The sequence below is a fragment of the Phaseolus vulgaris genome, chromosome 2, assembly GCF_000499845.2.
Source record: "Phaseolus vulgaris cultivar G19833 chromosome 2, P. vulgaris v2.0, whole genome shotgun sequence".
Lineage (NCBI taxonomy): Eukaryota > Viridiplantae > Streptophyta > Magnoliopsida > Fabales > Fabaceae > Phaseolus > Phaseolus vulgaris.
The window spans coordinates 42482761-42504509 of NC_023758.2; the positions used below are offsets into that span (position 1 = coordinate 42482761).

General features: G+C 41.4%; 3 protein-coding genes across 3 annotated transcripts; 1 reads left to right on the forward strand and 2 right to left on the reverse strand.

The window, feature by feature from the left end:
- Window positions 1-8284: 8284 nt before the first annotated feature.
- On the reverse strand, window positions 8285-9358 carry LOC137809509 (uncharacterized). The gene has a single exon (XM_068610617.1). It carries the CDS (start codon window positions 9356-9358, stop codon window positions 8285-8287), a length of 1074 nt encoding a protein of 357 aa, XP_068466718.1.
- A 3529-nt stretch (window positions 9359-12887) lies between these two features.
- Window positions 12888-14776, reverse strand: LOC137812288 (protein JINGUBANG). The gene has a single exon (XM_068614216.1). It carries the CDS (start codon window positions 14333-14335, stop codon window positions 13055-13057), a length of 1281 nt encoding a protein of 426 aa, XP_068470317.1. The 5' UTR covers window positions 14336-14776; the 3' UTR covers window positions 12888-13054.
- A 3947-nt stretch (window positions 14777-18723) lies between these two features.
- On the forward strand, window positions 18724-19558 carry LOC137812289 (uncharacterized). The gene is made up of 2 exons (XM_068614217.1): window positions 18724-18907; window positions 19231-19558. Exons 1-2 carry the CDS (start codon window positions 18803-18805, stop codon window positions 19318-19320), a joined length of 195 nt encoding a protein of 64 aa, XP_068470318.1. The 5' UTR covers window positions 18724-18802; the 3' UTR covers window positions 19321-19558.
- The last annotated feature ends 2191 nt before the right edge of the window (window positions 19559-21749 follow it).

Below are 21749 nucleotides of genomic sequence, written 5' to 3' on the forward strand. Positions count from 1 at the left end.
TCTTGTGTGTCGTCGTCATTCTAAAGTGGTTTTCAATTGTTATGTTATTTATGTAATCTTAACCTTTATTGACAATCATAAAATAGTTTATGGATGCGTTTGAAATCGTTTATACTACGATCTAACTACTTTAAGTTGAAGTTACTATAATAACATTTGGGTTATGTAAAAGATGCATTAAGGTTAGAGTAGGGTTACGTAAAGGATAATGTTAAAATTAAGATTTACTTTAATCATTGTAATTAAATCTATACATAACTAATACTACTATTTAACAAAATTAAAATTAAATTAAAAACTTAGTTATAGTTTTAAATAAATTTATAAAAATTGAAAACAGTAAACACATAATAAAAAATATAAATGTAAACTCATAATAATAAAAAATATAAAACAGTAAACATAAAATAATTAAAAATAAAAATAGTAAACACAAAAAAAATGTGAATACATTTATAAATATTAAAAATAATAAACACATAAAACAATAAACAAAACAGTAAAAACCTAAAAAAAAATATTAAATACAATTATTAAAATTAAAAACAGTAAACACATAACAAAAATAAACAGTTTCTTGTTAATAAAAAAATTAAAAAATTAAATACATAATAACAATATATATAAATAAATAAAATTAAAAAAAAATTAAAAAAAAAAAACAGTAAAACAATTAAAAAATAAACAAAACAGTACAAATTTAATAAAAAAAAATTAATACGATTATTAAAATTAAAAACAGTAAACACAAAAAAATATTAAACAGTTTCTTGTTAATAAAAAAAATTATAAAATAAACACATAATAACAACATATATATATATATATATAAATTAAAAACAGTAAATACATAAAATAAAATAAAATAAAAATTAAACAATTAACATGTAATAATAAAAAATGTAAAAACAGTAAATACATCGACTAGAAATTAGAGTCTTTCATTGTATATAAGTGGGTACAAACCTCAATCCTATGAACCGATTTTATGGGGTTGAGTTAGGCTTAAAGTCCATATATCAGAACAATTTTGAGTCTATCCTAGCGAGTGTTTGTGTTGGGCCTATCGTGCTACCCGCTATCGGATCACCCAAAATATATAGTCCCACGCACGAGTTGGCAGTCTCGGCGTGAGGGGGTGTGTTGGAGATCTCACATCGACTAGAGATTAGAGTCTTTCATTGTATATAAGTGGGTGCAAACCTCAACCCTCTGAGCCGGTTTTATGGGGTTGAGTTAGACTTAAAGTCCATTTTCTAATACTTCTCATATACTTTTTAGAGATGTTTAAGGAAACTTGAAAATGAAGTAAAAAACTTCAATATATTAGAAATCACGTGTAGAACAATTTCTTGAAAAGAGTAAAGGATGATGAAAAAAATATTCAACTAAGAAAAATCATATGCATACAAGTAGGAGTTTGCACACTAGGCATCCATCAATACCATCAATACGCACGAACACACCACTTGTTTGGTATGAATTCTTTAATATTTTTTATTCATTTATATGAATGTATATATATGAAGTATTCCAACAAAAACATGTATGAAAGAGTAATGTGGAATTTATCGAGGAAAGATTTAAGAGGATATGTATGACTTCCTTTTATTACGTTTTAGTTAAACTATTTGTATCGGTACTGGGCGAGACCGGGACCCACCTGGCTGCCCGATGCCCAGTCAATCTGACCGAGGGACCGAATGGCCGATACCCCTTGAAGACTTGGCCGAGAGACCGAGAGGCCGAGACCTTTTGGAGACTTGGCCGAGCGACCGAGACCGTTGGAGACTCAACTGAGACAGCCGAAGGCCACGGGTATGTGACCGATGGCCGGCCCTCACCATGAGAATTTGGCCGACGGCCGAACCCTATTACAATTAACGCTCAAACCGAGATCAGTGAAGCTAATCCATCATCAAGAATTAGGTAATGCAACCCTAAGCGGTATCCACCTCGATAAGCGGGCCCAACAAGGTAGGCCCACTAGAATAATATAAATAGCACGCATTTCAAGGAGTAAGGTATGTCATTATTACTGTTCACCTACCTGAGAGCTAACCACCCGCTTTACTGACTTGAGCGTCGGAGTGCCTTCGCAGGTACCCCCACCATCCGGTGTTCACCCGACGACCGAGTCCCGAGTGCCGAAAGACAAGTAGAAGGAAGAGAAGGATTCCAGTTCATCACCCAGCCACCTGCCCGACCGAAGGAAGGAGAAGAAGACTTCAACAGTTCTCTAGGTCCCATCTCCCTAGCAGGAACAATTGGCGCCCACCGTGGGGCCGAGGGAAACTAGCTAAAGGAAAAAAGTAGATGGTTTCAACAAGAAGCATGGAAAGAATGACTGAAGCCGACCAAACAATGCTGTTGCTGTCTCTCCAGAGGGAGATGGCCGAGATGCGAAGAAAGGCCGAGGAGGCCGCTCAGAGAAATGAGCAAGAGCTGCAAGTTCTCCGCAGGGAGAACGAGGACATGAGGAAGAAGCTGGGGGAGGGAGGACCCTCTGTCATACCGACAAACGTGGTCGGCAAGTCCTACACCTCTCCCCCAACCCGGATGTGGCCGAGGGGACGAGAGGCCGACCCCCTCCCCGCGAGACTGAAATGGGCGACGAGTCATGCCTAATCAGATCCACCCAGACGACCCTGACGGCCGACCCAAACTGCCGTCACCCTTTTACAAACAACATCATCGAAGTCCCACTTCCTGATAAGTGGAAGGGCTTCAACCGGGACCGATACGACGGGTCGACCGACCCGGACGAGCATATGGACGCCTACACCACCCATATGAGTCTCTACACCTCGGACGACGCCGTCTTGTGCCGAGTGTTCCCGACATCCCTGAAGGGTGCAGCCCTTAGTTGGTTCACCAAGCTCTCACCCAACTCCATCGACAGCTTTGCCACGCTCGTCGCAAAGTTCGAAACACAGTTTGCGACCAGCCTGCCGCACCATCTGACCTCAATCGCCCTAGTAGGCATCCGCCAGGAGAAGGGAGAGTCCCTGAGAGCCTTCGTGGATAGGTTCAGTAAAGTGGCGATGAGCATCCGAAATCTGAGTCCGGATGTCGCCATGCATCACATGCTGACAGCCCTGCGCCCGGGGCCCTTTGCCGACAACCTATGCATGCAGCCGGCCGACAGCCTGGACGAGCTGAGAAAGAGAGCCGCTAAGTACATGCAGCTGGAGGAACTAAGAGTTCCGCAACCAGGCCCGTGCCGAGGCCGGCGGAGAAAGGAAGGAAGAAAAAGACCGCCAGATGCGGCCGATACAGAGAACTGACCGGCGACGGGAGAATCGAGACCGATCAATTCGATTCTCAAGATACACGCCGCTGACGGTTGAGAGAGGGAGGATCTTGCACGAGGCCCTCAACGCTGAGTTGATCCCTCCCCCAAGGAAGGTGGTCAGCCCAAATAATGCCGATCGGAGGAAACAGTGTCGGTACCACCAAAACACCGGACACTCAACCGACGAGTGTCAGGCCCTTAAGGATAAGATCGAGGAACTTATCCAGGCTGGACATCTCCGCCGTTTCATCAGGAATGGCCGAGACCCACCCGGCCGGGCGGATCCACCCACACGGACGAGGTCACCCCAGCGCGGCCGAGAAAACCAAAATAACAGAGGCGACCGGCAACCCGCAAGGGCCGATCCCCCTCGAAGAGACGATCCCCCAAGGGAGGGCGATAGAAGAGGTAACCGAGAGGTTATCAACACTATAGCCGGCGGTTTCGCCGGGGGAGGAAGCACAAACAACGCCCGGAAGAAACACCTCAGGGCGGTACACCAGGTAAACGCCGTGACGTTCCGACCAAGGATGCCACCCATCACGTTCACGGACGAAGACTTTAAAGGCGTAGACTACCGCCAGCAGGACGACCCGATGGTGATAGCGGTCGACATAGATCGATTCACCATAAGGAAGACCCTCGTGGACCAAGGAAGTTCGGTAGATATCCTCTACTGGAAAACTTTCAAGGCCATGAGAATGACCGAGGCCGAGATGATGCCATATATCGACTTGTACACCACCTTCGGAGAAGGGAAGAACACCAGGACCATCAAAATCCGGTACCTAGTCATCGACGCCAACACCTCCTACAACATCCTCCTCGACCGACCATCCATCAACTGGCTGATGGCCATAGTATCAACCCCTCACCTCGCAATGAAATTCCCTTCGAAGACAGGAGACATTCTCACAGTCCACGTGGACCAGAAAGAAGCACGAGAGTGCTACGCCGAGAGCCTCCGGGTGGAGCCTCTAAGGGCAGACACCTCTCCCCTCCGGGCGAGAAAGTCCTCCCGAAAGAACCGTTCCCCCAGGAAGGACCGGCCGAGGGAGGCCCAGCTAACCGTGGCATTAGTAGACCTTGATCCCCGGGCGACCGAGGACAGGCTAGAGGCAAGAGAAGAGCTGAGAAGAGTCCCCCTCCTCGACGAAGAGCACAGCACGGCTGTAGGGACAACCTTGGCGGCGGCCGAGGCCGAAATCATGCACGCCGCGCTAAAAAAGAATGTCGACATGTTCGCATGGACGCCGGCCGACATGCCGGAAGTAAGCCCGGATGTCATCACCCATCGACTCTCCATATTTAAGGAAGCCCGTCCGATCTCCCAAAAGAAGAGGGACTTGGGCAACGAAAAGCGACTCGCGGCGAAGGAGGAGGCCGGCAAGCTCCTGTCGGCCGGATTCATAAGGGAGGCCCGATACACGACATGGCTGGCCAACGTCGTCATGGTTACCAAGCCTAACGGTAACTGGAGGATGTGCGTCGACTACAGAAACTTTAACAGCGCATTCCCGAATGACACCTACCCCCTCTCGAACATTGACCGCCTGGTAGATGGGGCGGCCGGCCACAAAATTATGAGCTTCTTGGACGCTTACTCTGGCTATAACCAGATAAGCATGCACCCGCGGGACAAGGAGAAGACGGCCTTCATGACGGCCGACGCCAACTACTACTACGAGGTCATGCCGTTTGGCCTCAAGAACGCCGGGGCAACCTACCAGCGCCTCATGGACAAAATTTTCAAGGGTCTGATAGGCCGGGCGGTAGAAGTCTATGTGGACGACATAGTCGTGAAGTCCGACTCGTTCGAGCAACATCTGAAGGATCTGGACGAGGTCTTCAAGGCCCTAAGGGGGGTAAACATGAAACTCAACCCCGAAAAATGTACTTTCGGGGTGGATGGAGGAAAGTTCCTAGGCTTCATGCTCACCCACCGAGGGATAGAGGCCAACCCCGACAAATGTCAGGCCAAACTCAGCATGAGAAGCCCGAACACCGTGAAGGAGGTACAACAACTCCTTGGGCGGCTGACCGCCCTCTCTCGATTTGTCCCCCGCCTGGCCGAGAGGACGAGGCCGATCGTTCAGTTGCTCCGTAAAGGTAAAAAATTCGTCTAGGACGACCAATGCGAGGAAATCTTCAAAAAATTCAAAGAGTTCCTCACATCTCCGGCCGTCATCCAGAAGCCGAGACCCGACGTCCCAATCCTGGTATATCTAGCAGTCTCGGAAGAAGCAGTCAGCGCTGCCCTAGTGCAGGAAGCCGAGGGCGAGGAGCGACCCATATACTTTGTCAACCGAACCCTCCATTCGGCCGAGACCCGATATCAGATGATTGAGAAGGTGGCTCTCGCACTCGTCCTCACGGCAAGACGGATGCGCCCCTATTTCCAAAATCACTCCATAACTGTAAGAACCGACTACCCTCTTTTTAAAATTTTATCTAAACCGGACCTTGCAGGGAGGATGATAGGATGGTCGGTCGAACTCTCCGAGTTCGACATACGTTATGAGCCGAGGGGCGCCATCAAGTCTCAATGCTTGGCCGACTTCTCGGCCGAGCTGACACCACTGCCCACCCTCTCGGACGGTTGGACTCTCTACGTGGACGGCTCCTCAAATAAAACAGCCTGTGGAGCGGGAGTCGTCCTGGAAGGGCCGGACGACCTCCTCTTGGAACAAGCCCTCCAGTTCGGATTACGGGCGACCAACAATCAGGCCGAGTACGAGGCCTTGCTGGCCGGGCTGAACCTAGCTTACGACATGAGAGCGCGCGAGGATACATGCAAAAGCGACTCCCAGGTGATGGTCGGCCAAGTCAACGGAGATTTCGAGGTTAAAGAGCCTTTGCTGCAGCGGTACTACCACGCGGCCAAAAACAGTATCGCCCGCTTCAACAAAGCACCCTTGCAACACATACCGAGGGAGGACAACAAAAGGGCCGACATCCTGTCCAAGCTCTCGATCACCAAAAAGAAGAGCCACCAGAGGTCAGTCATACAAATATGGCTGAGACACCCTAGTGTGACGGAGGTCGAGGCCGAGTGTCTGGCTATTGAAGAAGAAGAGGCCGACGCCGAAAACTGGATGACACCCGTCATCCAATATCTAACGGACGGCACATGCAAGGCAGGCCAAGAGAAGGCGATGAAGCAGCAATGCGCCCGGTACACCATGATTAACGAAGATTTGTATCGGAGAGGCTACTCGACCCCCCTGCTAAAATGCATCACCAACAAAAGGGCCGAGATCCATGAAGGAATTTGCGGAAATCACGCCGGGACGAGGACGATGGCCGCCAAAGTTCTGAGGGCCGGCTACTACTGGCCGACCATGCAAGGCGACTGTGCCGAATATGTGAAGAAATGCGCCAAGTGCCAAGAGTTCGGCCCCCTCCACCACACCATGCCGGAAGAACTGCATAGCATCATCTCCCCATGGCCATTCGCCATTTGGGGGATGGACATTATCGGGCCATTCTCCCCAGGGAAGGGGCAGACCAAATTCCTCTTGGTGGGAGTCGACTACTTCACCAAATGGATCGAGGCCGAGCCCTTCGCCTCCATCTCGGCGAAGAATGTACAAAACTTCGTATGGAGGAGCATAGTTTGCCGATTCGGCGTCCCACACACAATAGTAACTGACAATGGCCGACAGTTCATCGACCGAGGCCTACAGTCCTTCTATGACGACCTGGGCATCAATTCCGTCACGGCCTCGGTGGAACTCCCACAAACCAATGGGCAGGCCGATGCCGCCAACAAGGTCATACTCAACGAGCTGAAGAAGCGTCTGGACAAAGCAAATGGCCGATGGACCGAGGAGTTGATCGAGGTACTTTGGGCGTACAGGTGCACCCTCCAAACTACCACACAGGAAACACCCTACAGCCTGACATATGGAACCGAGGCAATGATCCCGGTTGAGGTGGCCGGGCCCACCATACGACGGCAGATGTTCGATCTCACCCTAAACGAGGAAAGCCTAGCGGTCAACCTCGACCTGGTAAGTGAGATGCGTGACAAAAGCAAAATTCGGGAGGATGCCTGCAAAGCCCGGGCATCCAGGCGGTACAACACCAAAGTCCGGCCGAGATGTTTCCAGAAGGACGATCTCGTCTGGAGAATGCGCAGCGACGCCAGAAAGAATGAAGGGAAGTTCTCATCCAACTAGGAGGGGCCTTTCCGAGTCCGAGAAGTTGCACAAGGAGGAGCCTATCATCTAGAATGGCTTTCAGGAAAAATTGTACCGAGGACGTGGAATGCCACGCACCTTAAGTTCTATTACAGCTAAAATCAATAAAAACACGCACTCTTTCCTCACCCAACCAGGGAGGTTTTAACGAGGCGTTTTCATCAAAGTGTTGGAAATATTCTACCAAACAAGTAATGACCGAACGCCCACTTGCTCGATTAACATCGCAAGTGCCGGCCAACCGATCGCCTGCTTGCTCGATTAACATCGCAAGTGCCGGCCAACCGATCGCCCACTTGCTCAAATTTAAACGATTCGCAATTAGTGGCCGATCGCCCAAATTTTACTTGCTCGAATTTAAACGTTCGCAAATAGTGGCCGGTCGCCCATGTTTTACTTGCTCGAATTTAAACGTTCTCAATTAGTGGCCGATCGCCCAAATTTTACTTACTCGAATTCAAACGTTCGCACTTGGTGGCCGATCGCCCGTATTTCACTTGCTCGAATTCAAACGTTCGCACTTAGTGACCGATCGCCCGTATTTCACTTGCTCGAATTTTAACGCTCGCACTTATCAACCGACCGCCCACGTTCTACTCGTCCAATGGGAGATCGAGTGATTATTAACTTGCCAAATTTTTACACCAAACCAAATGAAAGGAAAGCCAATTCATATTAATAAAGGAAAGCAGGGTGATACAACAAAAAACAAAACAAAGAGGTCACACCCCGGCCTCGGAGGAAAGCAAAAAATCAAGAAAAGGACACAACCCGGCCAACGGTGAACCTAATCTTGAATCTCGACGAACCCGCCCCCCTCAGCCTCGGCCTCCGCGCCCTGGATCTCGACCTCGGCCGGTCCAGCCTCTTGGGCAGCCAAAGCAGCCGCCTCGGCACTCGGCATTAACCGACCCTGATAAACTTCATAATCAAGGTCGAAGCTACCAGTGGCCGGCGGCCCACCGTAAAGCACGTGCGCTTGACGAACGGCCCTCTCGAAGCATTGCCTCAATAACTCCTCGGCCTCCTCATAATTCTCGTCAAGCTCGGCCTCGGCTTGCTCCTTCACGAGTTGAAGGGCGGCCATCTCCGTGGCCGAGGCAGAAAGCTGCCCATCTTTCTCTTCAACCAACTTTTTTAAGTTGGCGATCTCGGCAGCCGCCCTTAGCTTTTCGGCCTCCAGCTGGCGCCTCGCCTCGGCCGCCTCCTTCTGCGCCAACTCCCTCTCGGCCGCCTCTTCTGCAATCCGGGCCGAGAGGTTAGTGTTTGCAGCTAGGGACTGCTTCAAATCCTCGGCAGCCTCCGACAGCTTATGCTCCAAGGCGGACACATCTTCGGCCTGACGGTCTTGGCCTTGAAGCCCGCTCTGGACAAGGACGACCGACCGGCACATCAACTCGAAGCCGCTCCTTAGCAGTTCCGAGGGAGTGACGCTGCGCAGGGGGTCCCGAGCCTCATCTGGAAGCGCGACGCGAACCCTCCGGGAGAACCGATACCCGGCCCCCAAAATGTCGAAGGGTGTGAGAGCCGCCCGGGCATCGGCCACAGATGGACCGGCTTCTGCGTGCACCAAGGCCCCGGGAGAGCCTGACGCCGCCTCAGCAGATACCCGTCGGGAAGGAGGAGGCGTTGGCATGGACCCGGGAGACCGGGTGGTGGTGGCAATGTTGCTGGCGCCCCTCGGACGCTTCTTGGACTTATGGGTGGGGCCAACAGACCCCTTGGACTTGTGAGATGGGCCGACCACCCCTTCATCACTCGGCGGCGGTATCACCTCCAAGCTTCGACGACCCCTTCGTTCGGCCGCCTTCTGCCGATGCTTGTCAAGCACGCTAACGGCGCTCGGTCGCTCGTTAACCATTATCTCTGCAAAACAAATCAAGGAGTTAGAAAATAAAACAAAAGTAGACAGACTGACCGACCGACTAAGGCAAACCAAGACACATACCCCTCACAGCCGCCCAACGCGCAGACTTGGCATACGCACCAATCAGCACCCGGCACGGAAGCCTCCTCGGGAGGGCGTCAAAAAGAGCAAGGACACCCAGCTCGTCCTCACCCTCCGTCGGCCTCGGCCACTCCTTAAACTCGCAAGGCTGCCGAGTCCAGTAAAGGGAACTTCGACCGCCCGGTCGAGTCAAAAAAGAAAGCGGTCGCCTCGGGCCGGATCACGACCTTCACAAACCTCTCTTTGAAACGTTTATAAGAAAGGGCAAAGAGATAAAAAAGAACGCTACCGGGCCGACCGGCCAGCGAATGCCAAGCGGCCTTCTTGGCAGGATGGGAGTTATAATAAGAAAGAAAACACGAAGGCGTGGGGTGAAGACGCATAACGTCACACAACAAGCGAAAGGCTTGAAGGGACGCCCAGGTATTTGGGTGAACCTGGGTGGGAGCAACGTTGAGCGTCTGAAGGACACCCATCGTAAACTCATCAAAAGGAAGAGAAACAAAAAGATCAACAAAAAAGCAAGTGTACATATAAAAGAAAGGGGGACTGGAACCAGGCCCCCCCATGCACACCCTCTCAGCCGCCCCACAAGGTAGGATGCTAAAATGGGAAGAAAACTCCTCTGCCTTTAAAACCGGTCGCCTGAGCAAAAATTTTGCCACAGACTCCTCGGTCTCATAGATAGACGAGACATCCATCACTCTAGGATCCACCCAACTAAAATCCCCTAAGGGGACGGCCATTGGGGGCGAGCCCGATCGGTCAACAGCATTGGCCGGGGCATCCCCCCTCACAACCTCCATCGGGGATGGAGCATCGGCCACCCCAACCGAAACAGGGTCGGTGGTGAATGACGAAGAGGAAGAAGAAGAGGATGACGATTCAGAAGACCCCCTCGAAGACGAGCGACCAACGGGAGAGGACGGGTCGCCCAAGGGAGGAGGGGAAAGACTAGACTCGCAACACATTACTAACCTCGGCTGATAAACTAGGCTGGGCGAAGAAAGACGACTGAACGGTCACTCAACACTCGGCAGTGGACGAAGGATCACTCGGCTGCCAAGAAAAACTCGCGAACACAAATGAGGGACCTCGACGCTGGTAGACCCCTATTTATAGGGCCCATGGGCCTCGGAATGCGAAACGTCAAACCAATACCAACCGTTAGATCTTGTAGATCTAACGGTCCACGAACTCCTCCGCCCAAAAAACCCCTCATCAATGCGCGTCACGTCACGCCGTCTGAAGTCACGTCACGCCGCCTAGTCAAGTCGTACCTCGAGAAATGAAACGCCCGCGCGACCAAGGGAGACCGACCGACTCCCATTATCAAAAGACTCATCAGACATATCTGACACATCTGCCCTTGAGCCTGGGGGGCAAGTGTACCGGTACTGGGCGAGACCGGGACCCACCTGGCTGCCCGATGCCCAGTCAATCTGACCGAGGGACCGAATGGCCGATACCCCTTGAAGACTTGGCCGAGAGACCGAGAGGCCGAGACCTTTTGGAGACTTGGTCGAGCGACCGAGACCGTTGGAGACTCAACTGAGACAGCCGAAGGCCACGGGTATGTGACCGATGGCCGGCCCTCACCATGAGAATTTGGCCGACGGCCGAACCGAGATCAGTGAAGCTAATCCATCATCAAGAATTAGGTAATGCAACCCTAAGCGGTATCCACCTCGATAAGCGGGCCCAACAAGGTAGGCCCACTAGAATAATATAAATAGCACGCATTTCAAGGAGTAAGGTATGTCATTATTACTGTTCACCTACCTGAGAGCTAACCACCCGCTTTATTGATTTGAGCGTCGGAGTGCCTTCGCAGGTACCCCCACCATCCGGTGTTCACCCGACGACCGAGTCCCGAGTGCCGAAAGACAAGCAGAAGGAAGAGAAGGATTCCAGTTCATCACCCAGCCACCTGCCCGACCGAAGGAAGGAGAAAAAGACTTCAACAGTTCTCTAGGTCCCATCTCCCTAGCAGGAACACTATTTATTATTCTTGTGAAAAAATACCTTGTTTGAATAGGGAGATTTTGAGAGGGGATATTTTCGAACATTGTTTGAGTCTATTTTGCTTTCGAGTGTCATGCAATATACTCCCCTATATTATATTGAGGAAGAGAAACTTAGGAACCCAAAGTTCTTAGAAGGTGCAGGTTTTGATTCTCGTGATAATTGTGGTGAAAGTTACTCACAACAAAACGCAAGCATAATTAATTCAACAAGTTTATTCTGGAGATTGAACAACTTAAACAACAATTGACAACCAGTGATGTAATCCTCCATTACCTAATTAGCTCCCTAGTAATAACGACTGCATAATTGTTTTTTTTTTCAACAACAAAATTAAAATTAAGAACATGAACAAGACGATAACCAACAAAATGATTTACGTGATGGTTATAATGATAATTAGTATGTTGGAACATTTGTATTATACACTGCTTAGATTTAATTTTATTATGTTTAGATATTTTTTTATCGTGATTAATTTTTTTTATGTACTTTAGAAATGCATACTTCTCTGAATTTTTATTATTGATAAACTATTATTACCTAACATGACTTTATTTATTTCATTAAGAATTAATGTTTCTAATATTTATTGGTAGTACATTTAAAATTTGTGAAGTAAACAATAAATATATATATATATATAAAATATGTATGGGGATAAAGTTACATACTAAACTATACATATGTGTCTTGTAAAATAGTTCGGAGCAATCGTACATCTTTTCTAACAGAGTCTTTACTTTATTATCATCAATGATTATCATGAGTAAAATGGTCTAATCAATAAGTTTTAAATGATGAACGACTATTTATGAAACAATGAACAGTAAAAGATTTGCAACAATCAAATCAAACAATACCTATCAGATATCCATTTTTCAAGATTTGTTGTATTATGTATTAATTAAGTTTGTCAAGTAAATAAATATCTTCTTACGACTTGTTTTGACACAAACTTTTGTTTGATATTTATTTGTTTTATGATAAAATTTTAAATATAAGATATATAGGAAAAGAAAAAGGAGAATAAAGTAAATTTCAACCTAATATATAATATATATGCATGTCATTCTTTCACTCTATACATCTTATTAACCTTATCACATTTTTTGTTCATTTATTGGAAAATTTACTAAGGTGGTGCAGTTTTTTTAAAGCAGAATCTATCAGCTTTGAAAACTTTTATGCTAATGTACTCGTCATCATTCATAAGCACGTCGTGACTTGTATTTCTATTTATTTTTAAACAGGAAGTGCACCGCTTTGTTAAATTTTTATCATTTCTCACTCTTAATATTTTTTTATCTCTTTCTTTCTTTACAAAGGACAAATAGATTAATGACAGTATCACTTTTGCAAATACAAATATAGAGTGCATGAAAAAGAATGTGCACGAATTATTAAAAAAAAAGTATAAAATATGCCTTCGTATTTTACATTGGCAATATCAATTAAGTTAAAAAGATTTCCACAATTTTATGAGAAGGAGAGAGAGATATAAATGATAATATAATAACTAAAAAAAATGACTTGTGTGTTTGATAAGAAAATGGGAAAAAAATTATGAGAGAAATGTATCTTCTATGAATCCATTTGTGGATAATGCGTGGATTGAGCGGTGATAGAAACCTGCCAAACCTTAATCTCTCCATCTAGAGTGCCACTGAAAACTGAAAGTGTGTTATTAGGTGAAGCTTCATCATTCTCCAGAATGGCCGCCAAGGATTTCACCGGTTTTCGGTGACCGTCCAGGACGGCAAGACATCCAAACCGTCCATCAGAATCGCGCTTCCAAATCCTCACCGTCCGATCTGCCGACCCACTGAGAAGCAAGTCAGAGACATTGACCAAGCACAGTATCGGCTTCTGGTGCCCCCTGAGAGCCCCACTCACGACCATGTGGTTCGCACTGTCCTCCCTCTCCCACACCAATATGGAACGGTCACAGGCCCCCGAGAACAGCACCGAAGCGTCGTCGTTTAGGGCCAAAGCGTTCACCGCAGACTTATGCTTCTCCAACGTGGCCACCAGCACGTGCCGCTTCTCCCCCGCGGGTCTGGCCCACACACGTATTCTCTTATCCGCGGATCCAGTGTACACGGTCCCATCGCAGGACACTGCCACTGCGTTGACTGCGTCCTCGTGCGCATTCACGGACTCCACGCACCTGAAATCTGAGAGCCGCCATATCTTCAGAGTTCTGTCCCACGAAACGGAGTAGATAGCGTCGTTAGTAACGGCGAGCCCCGTGACGGCGTCTGCATGTTCGATCCAGAGCCGTTTGTTATGGCGGCGGACGGTTATATAGTTCTTCGGGAGGAGGAAACGGTGGAGACGGTCTTTGACGGTGGGGAGAGTGGTAAACACGCGGTGGTGGGTCTTGTGATTTTGCCAGACGCGGATCTTGGAGTCCTGGTGGGTGGTGAGGACGAGGTTGTCGGAGAAGGTGATGGCTTTGGTGGAGTTTGAGGTGGGTTGGGTGTTGAACGTGTGGAGGGTGGTGCAGGTGTGGCGATCGTAGACATTGATTTCGTGGTCCGTTGCGGCGTAGAGGAGGTTGTTGGTGACGGCAAGGGAGGTGACAGGGCGAGAGGGGTGCGGGGTGAGAGAGTTGAGGCAGTGGTGGGAGATGGAGAAGGTGAGGGTATGGTTTTGGAGAGAGGGAATGGATGGGAGGGTTTGTATTGAGAGGTTGGTTTCGAGAGAGGAAGTGGTGATGGCGGAAGAGGGTGCTTCGGAAACGGAGGAGGAGGTTGTTGAGGTGTCGTATGCATGTGGCTTTTGTTTAAGGAGTGAGATTGTGGAGTTGTGAGTGGAGGTGGAGGAGGAAGAGCATGTGCGTAGCCACGACTTCATTCTCATGGTTTGGAAGGAAGAAGATGAATTGCAGAAGAGAAAGGTTGGCTTAAGAGGGTGGGAATTGATGGAAGAAGAAAAAAGAAGAGAAACAGGGGTTCGATGGGTTCGAGGTTGTTATGCGACGGAAGAAGGTATCTCTGTTTTTTATTGCATGTTGTGTGTTGAGAGTTTTGGGAGCGAGGGAGCATTCACTGTATGCCGGAGCATCAACCAGAAAACGCCAAAATTCCTCCTTTCAATGTTTCTCTTTTTTTGTTCTTTTCTTCTTCTATTGGTTCGAAACCTTCTTCTCTCTCTCTCTCGTCTTTCTTTGCTCATATCACCATGTAAGAGTAATTTATGATTAACATGCCATCAATCTCAATCAAAAGACAAATAAAATAAAAGGAAAGTGAGATAATTATTAAATAAAAAGAAAAAAAATTGTGGGACTCCCAATGTTCTTTTCTTCTTTTACTTAACTTTCCTTTTCATTTCTTCCAAACAATGTTTTTTTTTTTAAGAAAGGCCTCTCTGTGTTGGAAACTCAGCAGACAGAGAGTTGCAGAGAGTGTAGAAGACTGTGGGCGTCTTGACTTGGTTGGAAGTGGTTGCGAAAGTCCAAGTTGGCCATATTTTACACTTTGCACACATGTAGTCGTATAGATACAGTCTAGGCAATAGTTTTCACAATCAACAATTTGCATTTTTTTTATAACAAAATTAAACAAGACAGCTTTTGTGGTTTTGTTCTTGTTCTTGGTTTCAGCAAGAGGCTAGCTGTATTCATTTAATGAAACAATGGCCACATTTTAGTCAATGGGAGTTAGTTGCCTTTTTAAATTAACTAATGAGTTTAAATTAATGAATTCAACTAAATTAAATTAAAATTTAAAAGTGATTCTATATTTAAATTATATAGTAGTTTCGTTTTAATATATAATAATTTATTCAGTAACAATTTACACAGATACACAAAACATATTTTACATTTTGTCTGTTTCATTTCATCACAATCAGATTTCACTTGGATAAGAGGCTCGTATATTAATTATTAAAATATTACTTTTAAAAAAAACAATTGAAAATTTTGAATTGTTATTTTTTTTATAATAAAAAATAAATAAATGTAAATCATTTCAGAGTGGTCAAACTCTTAAACAAACATAAAATACAAAGGTGGTTCAACCCTTATACTAATCCGTTATACAAACATAAAATACCTAAGACACCATTGTTATATTCATTACTATTTATTGGAAAAATTAAACTAATCAAACTTGTATACATTTGGACGTGTGGAGTGTAAGGAAACATGTTTTGGTTACATATATGGAGTTAGTCTCTGAAATTAATTGGCTCAATTCCCTATCTAGCACCATTTACATCTTTATTTCCCTATCTAACACCCTTTTGTTTTTATTTCCCTATCTAGCACCCTTTTGTTTTTATTTCCCTATCTAACACTCTTTTATTTTTTATTTCCCTATCTAGCACCATTTTAAAAATAAATAAATAAATAATAAATTATTATTTTTTTAATAACTTTAATTTTGAATGCTTTAAAAAATAAATATTTTTAATGTTTAAAATAATTAGAAATATAATTAATGAATAAATAAATGAATTTTTACAAAATAAAAATAAAAAAATAATAAATTAAAAATGTTTAGTTTAAAATTATTTTTTTTAAAAAATGAAGAAAATAAAAAATTAAACTATACAACAACATAAAAGTTGAATCTATAAACATAAATTAGTATTTATTTTTATTATTATTGATGATATAATCATGTTAATTTCAAGTAAAAAATACAGGACATAATTATTAAAAAACCAAAGTCAATTAGTATTAATTAATAGTGAACACATAAATAATATTGAAGTGTCTACCCTAAATGCAAAATTCTAAAAAAAAAGCTAATGCAAATGCTACACTTAATGCTACACTGAATGCATTAAAAAATAAATATTTTTAATGTTTAAAATAATTAGAAATATAATTAATGAATAAATAAATGAGTTTTTACAAAATAAAAACAAAAAAGTAATAAATTAAAAATGTTTAGTTTAAAATTATTTTTTTTAAAATGAAGAAAATAAAAAATTAAACTCTACAACAACATAAAAGTTGAATCTATAAACATACATTAGTATTTATTTTTATTATTATTGATGATGTAATCATGTTAATTTTAAGTAAAAAATACAGGACATATTTATAAAAAAAACCAAAGTCAATTAGTATTAATTAATAGTGGACACATAAATAATATTGAAGTGTTTACCTAAATGCAAAATTATAAAAAAAACTAATACAAATGTTACACTTAATGCTTAAAAATGAGAAGAAAAAAATGCAAAAATAAATAAGTCTAGAAAATAAAAACAACAACAATAAAATAAAAACAAAAATCATAAATAAATAAATAAAGATTGTAGAAAAAATAATAATAACTAAAAACATAAAAGGTATAAAATAAAGGAAAAACAAAATAAGATAAAGATAAAAGATATAAAAAAAATCAAATAAATCAAAACAAGATAAATATAAGAGATATAAGACGCTAAATAAGTATATGTTGATCATAAAAAGGAAAATAAATGAGAGATGATCATTCATTTAATATGTTTCTAGTTATTATTATTTTTTCTGCCATTCTTTATTTATTTCTATTTATGTTTTTATTCATTAATAATATTTCTAACTATTTTAAATACTAAAAATATTTTTTTAATGCATTCAAAATTAAAGTTATAAAAAAAATGACTGGATTGTGCAATTCTCGTCATTAATTATGTTTCATTTTGCACAAACTATTTAATGTACCACTGAAGAAAATATCAAATGAATGATAATCTTTTATTTATTTTTCTTTTTTATGATCAACATATACTTATTTAATATCGCCTTATATATCTTATCTTTATCTTGTTTTATTTTTTTTTATATCTTTTATCTTTATCTTATTTTGTTTTGCCTTTATTTTATATATTTTATGTTTTTAGTTGTTATTTTTTTTTCTGTCATTCTTTATTTATATCTATTTTTTGTTTTTATTTTATTGTTGCTGTTTTTATTTTCTATACTTATTTTTTGGTCTCATCTTTAAGCATTAAGTGTAACATTTGTATTAGTTTTTTTTAGAATTTTGCATTTAGGTAAACACTTTTCAATATTATTTATGTGTCCACTATTAATTAATACTAATTGACTTTGGTTTTTTTTATAAATATGTCTTGTATTTTTTACTTGAAATAAATAAAATTACATCATCAATAATAATAAAAATAAATACTAATTTATGTTTATAGATTCAACTTTTATGTTGTTGTAGAGTTTATTTTTTTATTTTCTTCATTTAAAAAAATAATAATTTTAAACTAAACATTTTTAATTTATTACTTTTTTATTTTTATTTTGTAAAAACTCATTTATTTATTCATTAATTATATTTCTAATTATTTTAAAAATTAAAAATATTTATTTTTTAATGCATTCAAAATTAAAATTATTAAAAAAAAAATATTATTTATTTATTTATTTTTAAAATGGTGCGGGAAATAAAAAATAAAAGAGTGCTAGATAGGGAAATAAAAACAAAAGGATGCTAGATAGGGAAATAAAAACAAAAGGGTGCTAGATAGAAAAATAAAGATATAAATGGTGCTAGATAGGGAACTGAGCCAAATTAATTTGTAAAAAAATCTTTAAAATCAAACTCGGAATTTTTTATATAGTTCATGATTTTATATTGAAAGTCTGTACTTAATATTTGACAATAACACGATTGCTTCACAGAAAAATAAATATTGAAATGAGTTGTTTGGCTTATTTATATAAAAGTAAATGTCTTTCAACTATAATCATATTTTTAATCAAATTAGTCATTTTTATAAAATAAAATTGTTTTTTTACTATAGGTTTCTTTTTATAAATTATAATACTACCAATCAATCATATATTTAATTTTTTAATTTGTATAACTTTTAAAATAATAATTATATAAAAATTATCATATATATAAATTTATGATTAAGTGGTACTTTTTACTATGAGAATATATCTTATTTATTCATTTATACAACTTGAGTCACTTAAAACGAAAATTCTACATGCAACTCCATTATTTTTTCTGACGCTCCATATTTAAAAAATATAAAAAGTAGTGATAATGAATTTTATAATTTGGAATGTAAATTTTGTATTTTGAATTTTATAATTATAACACAAAATTTATATTTTAAATTGTAGGATTCAAAATATAAATTGCAGGCCTGAACTAGATGCGAAAACAATGGGCCGAGCCTGGTACGCTGTAGTGTAATTGCAGGCCTGAAGCAGATGTGGTTTGGCATCAGTTGGGCCATAGAGTAACCACGAGGCCGAGAAAGCTGTGGATCACATATGAAAATAGCGTAGCAGAGATTTGATAACAAGGGGAAAAAGCTGAAACTAAATCGAAACAGAGAAGAAAAAGAAGAAGAAATATGGTGAGCGTGGCATCATACTTCGGGATGACGCTGGGTGCTTTCGTGTTCTGGCACTCCATGGAGAAAGTCCATGTCTGGATCGCTCTCCATCAAGACGAAAAGGTTCTTTCCCTTTGCTTCGTCGTTTTATTCTTCGTCTTTCTCTTAATTCCCTACTCCAATTTCATTCTTCGCCAAAGAAAACCCTAGATATAATCAAACAAATCATTTTATTATAATTTAATTTCATACTAGCTAAGTTTAATTTTATTTTAGGATTTCATTTCGTATATACATTGATGTGTTCCTATATGCTGTGCTGTGTTTGTATTTTCGCATTCTAATGAAACGCGCATTATTTTTTCGTGCGCCAAAGTTCTTGGATTTGTGCAACACTAATTTGTTTTTGCTTTCTTGACCCTCTTTCTGTTCATAATACGTTTCAGCAAGAGAGATTGGAGAAGGAAGCGGAGATCAGGAGGGTTAGAGAAGAATTATTAAAGCAGCAGGCCAATCAGAAGGATTCTCTTTACTGAATTCGAATATCTTGTAATTTTGCTGCCTTTTGCTTTGTAATTTCCTTCCAATGCTATGTCTTGTGCTCAAATAAAATATGCTACTCCTAGCTCTTCAAATTTAATTGCGTGGATTTCTAATGTATTCCTTTGCACACGCAATTGAATCATAAAATGCTTCGCGTGTTGGTAATTGTTGGAACACTTAACTCAGGTTATGAACCATATTTTTAAGCATTTCCATGGATTGTTTCGGTCATACTTGAACCTTTATTCTTCTTTGAAAGCATGAGTTTTGGAATTCAACCAAGTATTGGGTCGTATTATTAACTGACTGAAATAGAAGTCTCTAAACTCTGTAGTTTGTTCATCTGTCCTTGGTGCATAAATCATTTCCTGCTGCTGCTTCTCCTGAATTGTGAATGTGTTCTTACTTTTTCGACAATTCCCTTTGTCTGTGGTTAATTCTGATATACATGTATAATTGGACAGACTAGCTTGCTTAAAAATAAGTTGTAGAGTGGAGAATTAGTATCAAACCATTATCCGCTGCCCTTCTTTTGATCTCTTTTTCATACTTTTCACTTACAGAATTAAGGTTAAGTTGAGCAATAGAGGAATTATGAAGAGGCAATACTAACTGGAACAAGCAAGTGTCAAAAATGATTTACATGCTTTAACACTTTCCAAGGTCTTGACAATATTGCAACCTTGGGCAAGTACTCGGTGTGGAAGTAGAAGAACTTCTAGTTATTTTTTGCTGTCTAGATAGAATATTTTAAACAGAATAGCATGGTGCCACCATTGTGCTATGGCAGAGCATTACAGCTTCCAGTCACTACAGGGAACATCTAGCATCGCGTGCATAGATAGTGACTGAATTGAAGTAGATAGCACTGCTGTACCAACAAGTGGCAAAATCATTTTTTGGGTTACATTATGATTTCAAATTCTCTTTTTCAGAACCCTTAATTTTGACAAAACCCAGTAGCTCATGTTCATCAATCTTTGGCCCTTGTGTTTTCTTTCACTCTTCAAGTCAGCCATGTGCTTTCTGGCCCAAGTAAGCCCTTGAGTTTATGTTTTCCTCTCTGTTCTTGCCTGCCTCTGTTTACACTTTGCTGGCTGTTCTGTCCTTCCTGTGCCCTTATCAGAAAACCTTGTGGTATTATGAGTAATTGCCCCATCATTGTTATTGACTTTAGTACTTTTTACAGAATTGTGCATGGTAAATGTTGATGACTCCTACTACTAGTCAGTTATGCATTACATTTATGGTGATTGTTTGCTTAAGCTGTTGACTTTTGATTATTAATGATAAACATGCCATCATTTTAATTGATTTTTTCCTTTTAAATTTTTTTAGCATTAATATCAGTGTACTGTGCAGTATAAATTATTTGGATTGTATCTATTAGCCATCCTTTTATCCATGTCCCAGTTATGACATTTTTGGGGTTCACTACTCTAGGCTACTTGTGGGGATGGGCTGCTACTCTTGGCTCCGTAGTACTCAACAGCTAAATGTTTAAATTCAATCCAACGCCTGTATTGTTATGTTTGCTTCATGATACAGTTTGATTGTACTAAGTTGTTACTTGTAGATAACAACTAGAGTAGGAAACCACTTCCTGTCTGTGGTGTATATAGTCATGGCATGAGCTGATTGAGTTGTCTCATTTTCTATTAAAGGTCAGTGTTGTTAAGGTGAGGTAATTGCATTTAAATCATGTATGTAATTGGTATCTTTTGGGGATTTTACCTATTGCATGGCTTCACATATTTGTTATGTATATTCCTAGTTTCTGTGGAACAAGTAAAAATAGGATAATAGGTTTAGGGTTTGAGTTTTCTGGACAGTTCTATTAGCATTTTGCCACAGAATATTTCACTCTTTCCCCTTACTAGTGATAGTGATCAGTGATAGAGGTGAGGTGACACTCTCACTTTTTCGTTGTACAGTATTTGGCAACTATCTAGTATTTGCACAACACTTATTTCTTAACTTTTTGCATTTCCTATCGTTGGCTTTATTTCTCTCGTTCATTGCTCTTGTTATTCATCAGAATCAATGATGAACAAATCCCTTTGATTATGGAATTGCACTTGCACATTGTGTTGTATACAGGCTCATTGCCCCCTCAAATTACATTCTGCAACTAGTAATTCATTTATTTTCAAACCAACTTATTTGTTATAAATCAAGAGACCATAAATATGTATCGTCTGAAGCATATTTGTCACTTTACGGTTTACTGTCAATATGTGCTTTTTTTTCTTTCAAAATTTCAGTTTCATTGAATTTTGTGATTGTCATTTTGCGAAAGATATTATGATTATCTTTTAAGTAGACTTTAATTAAACAACTCATTATTACACTTAATGAAATAAAAACATGTCACGTAAGGAAACTAACTACATGCACTTTGCACTGTGAGCATGTTGGTAAA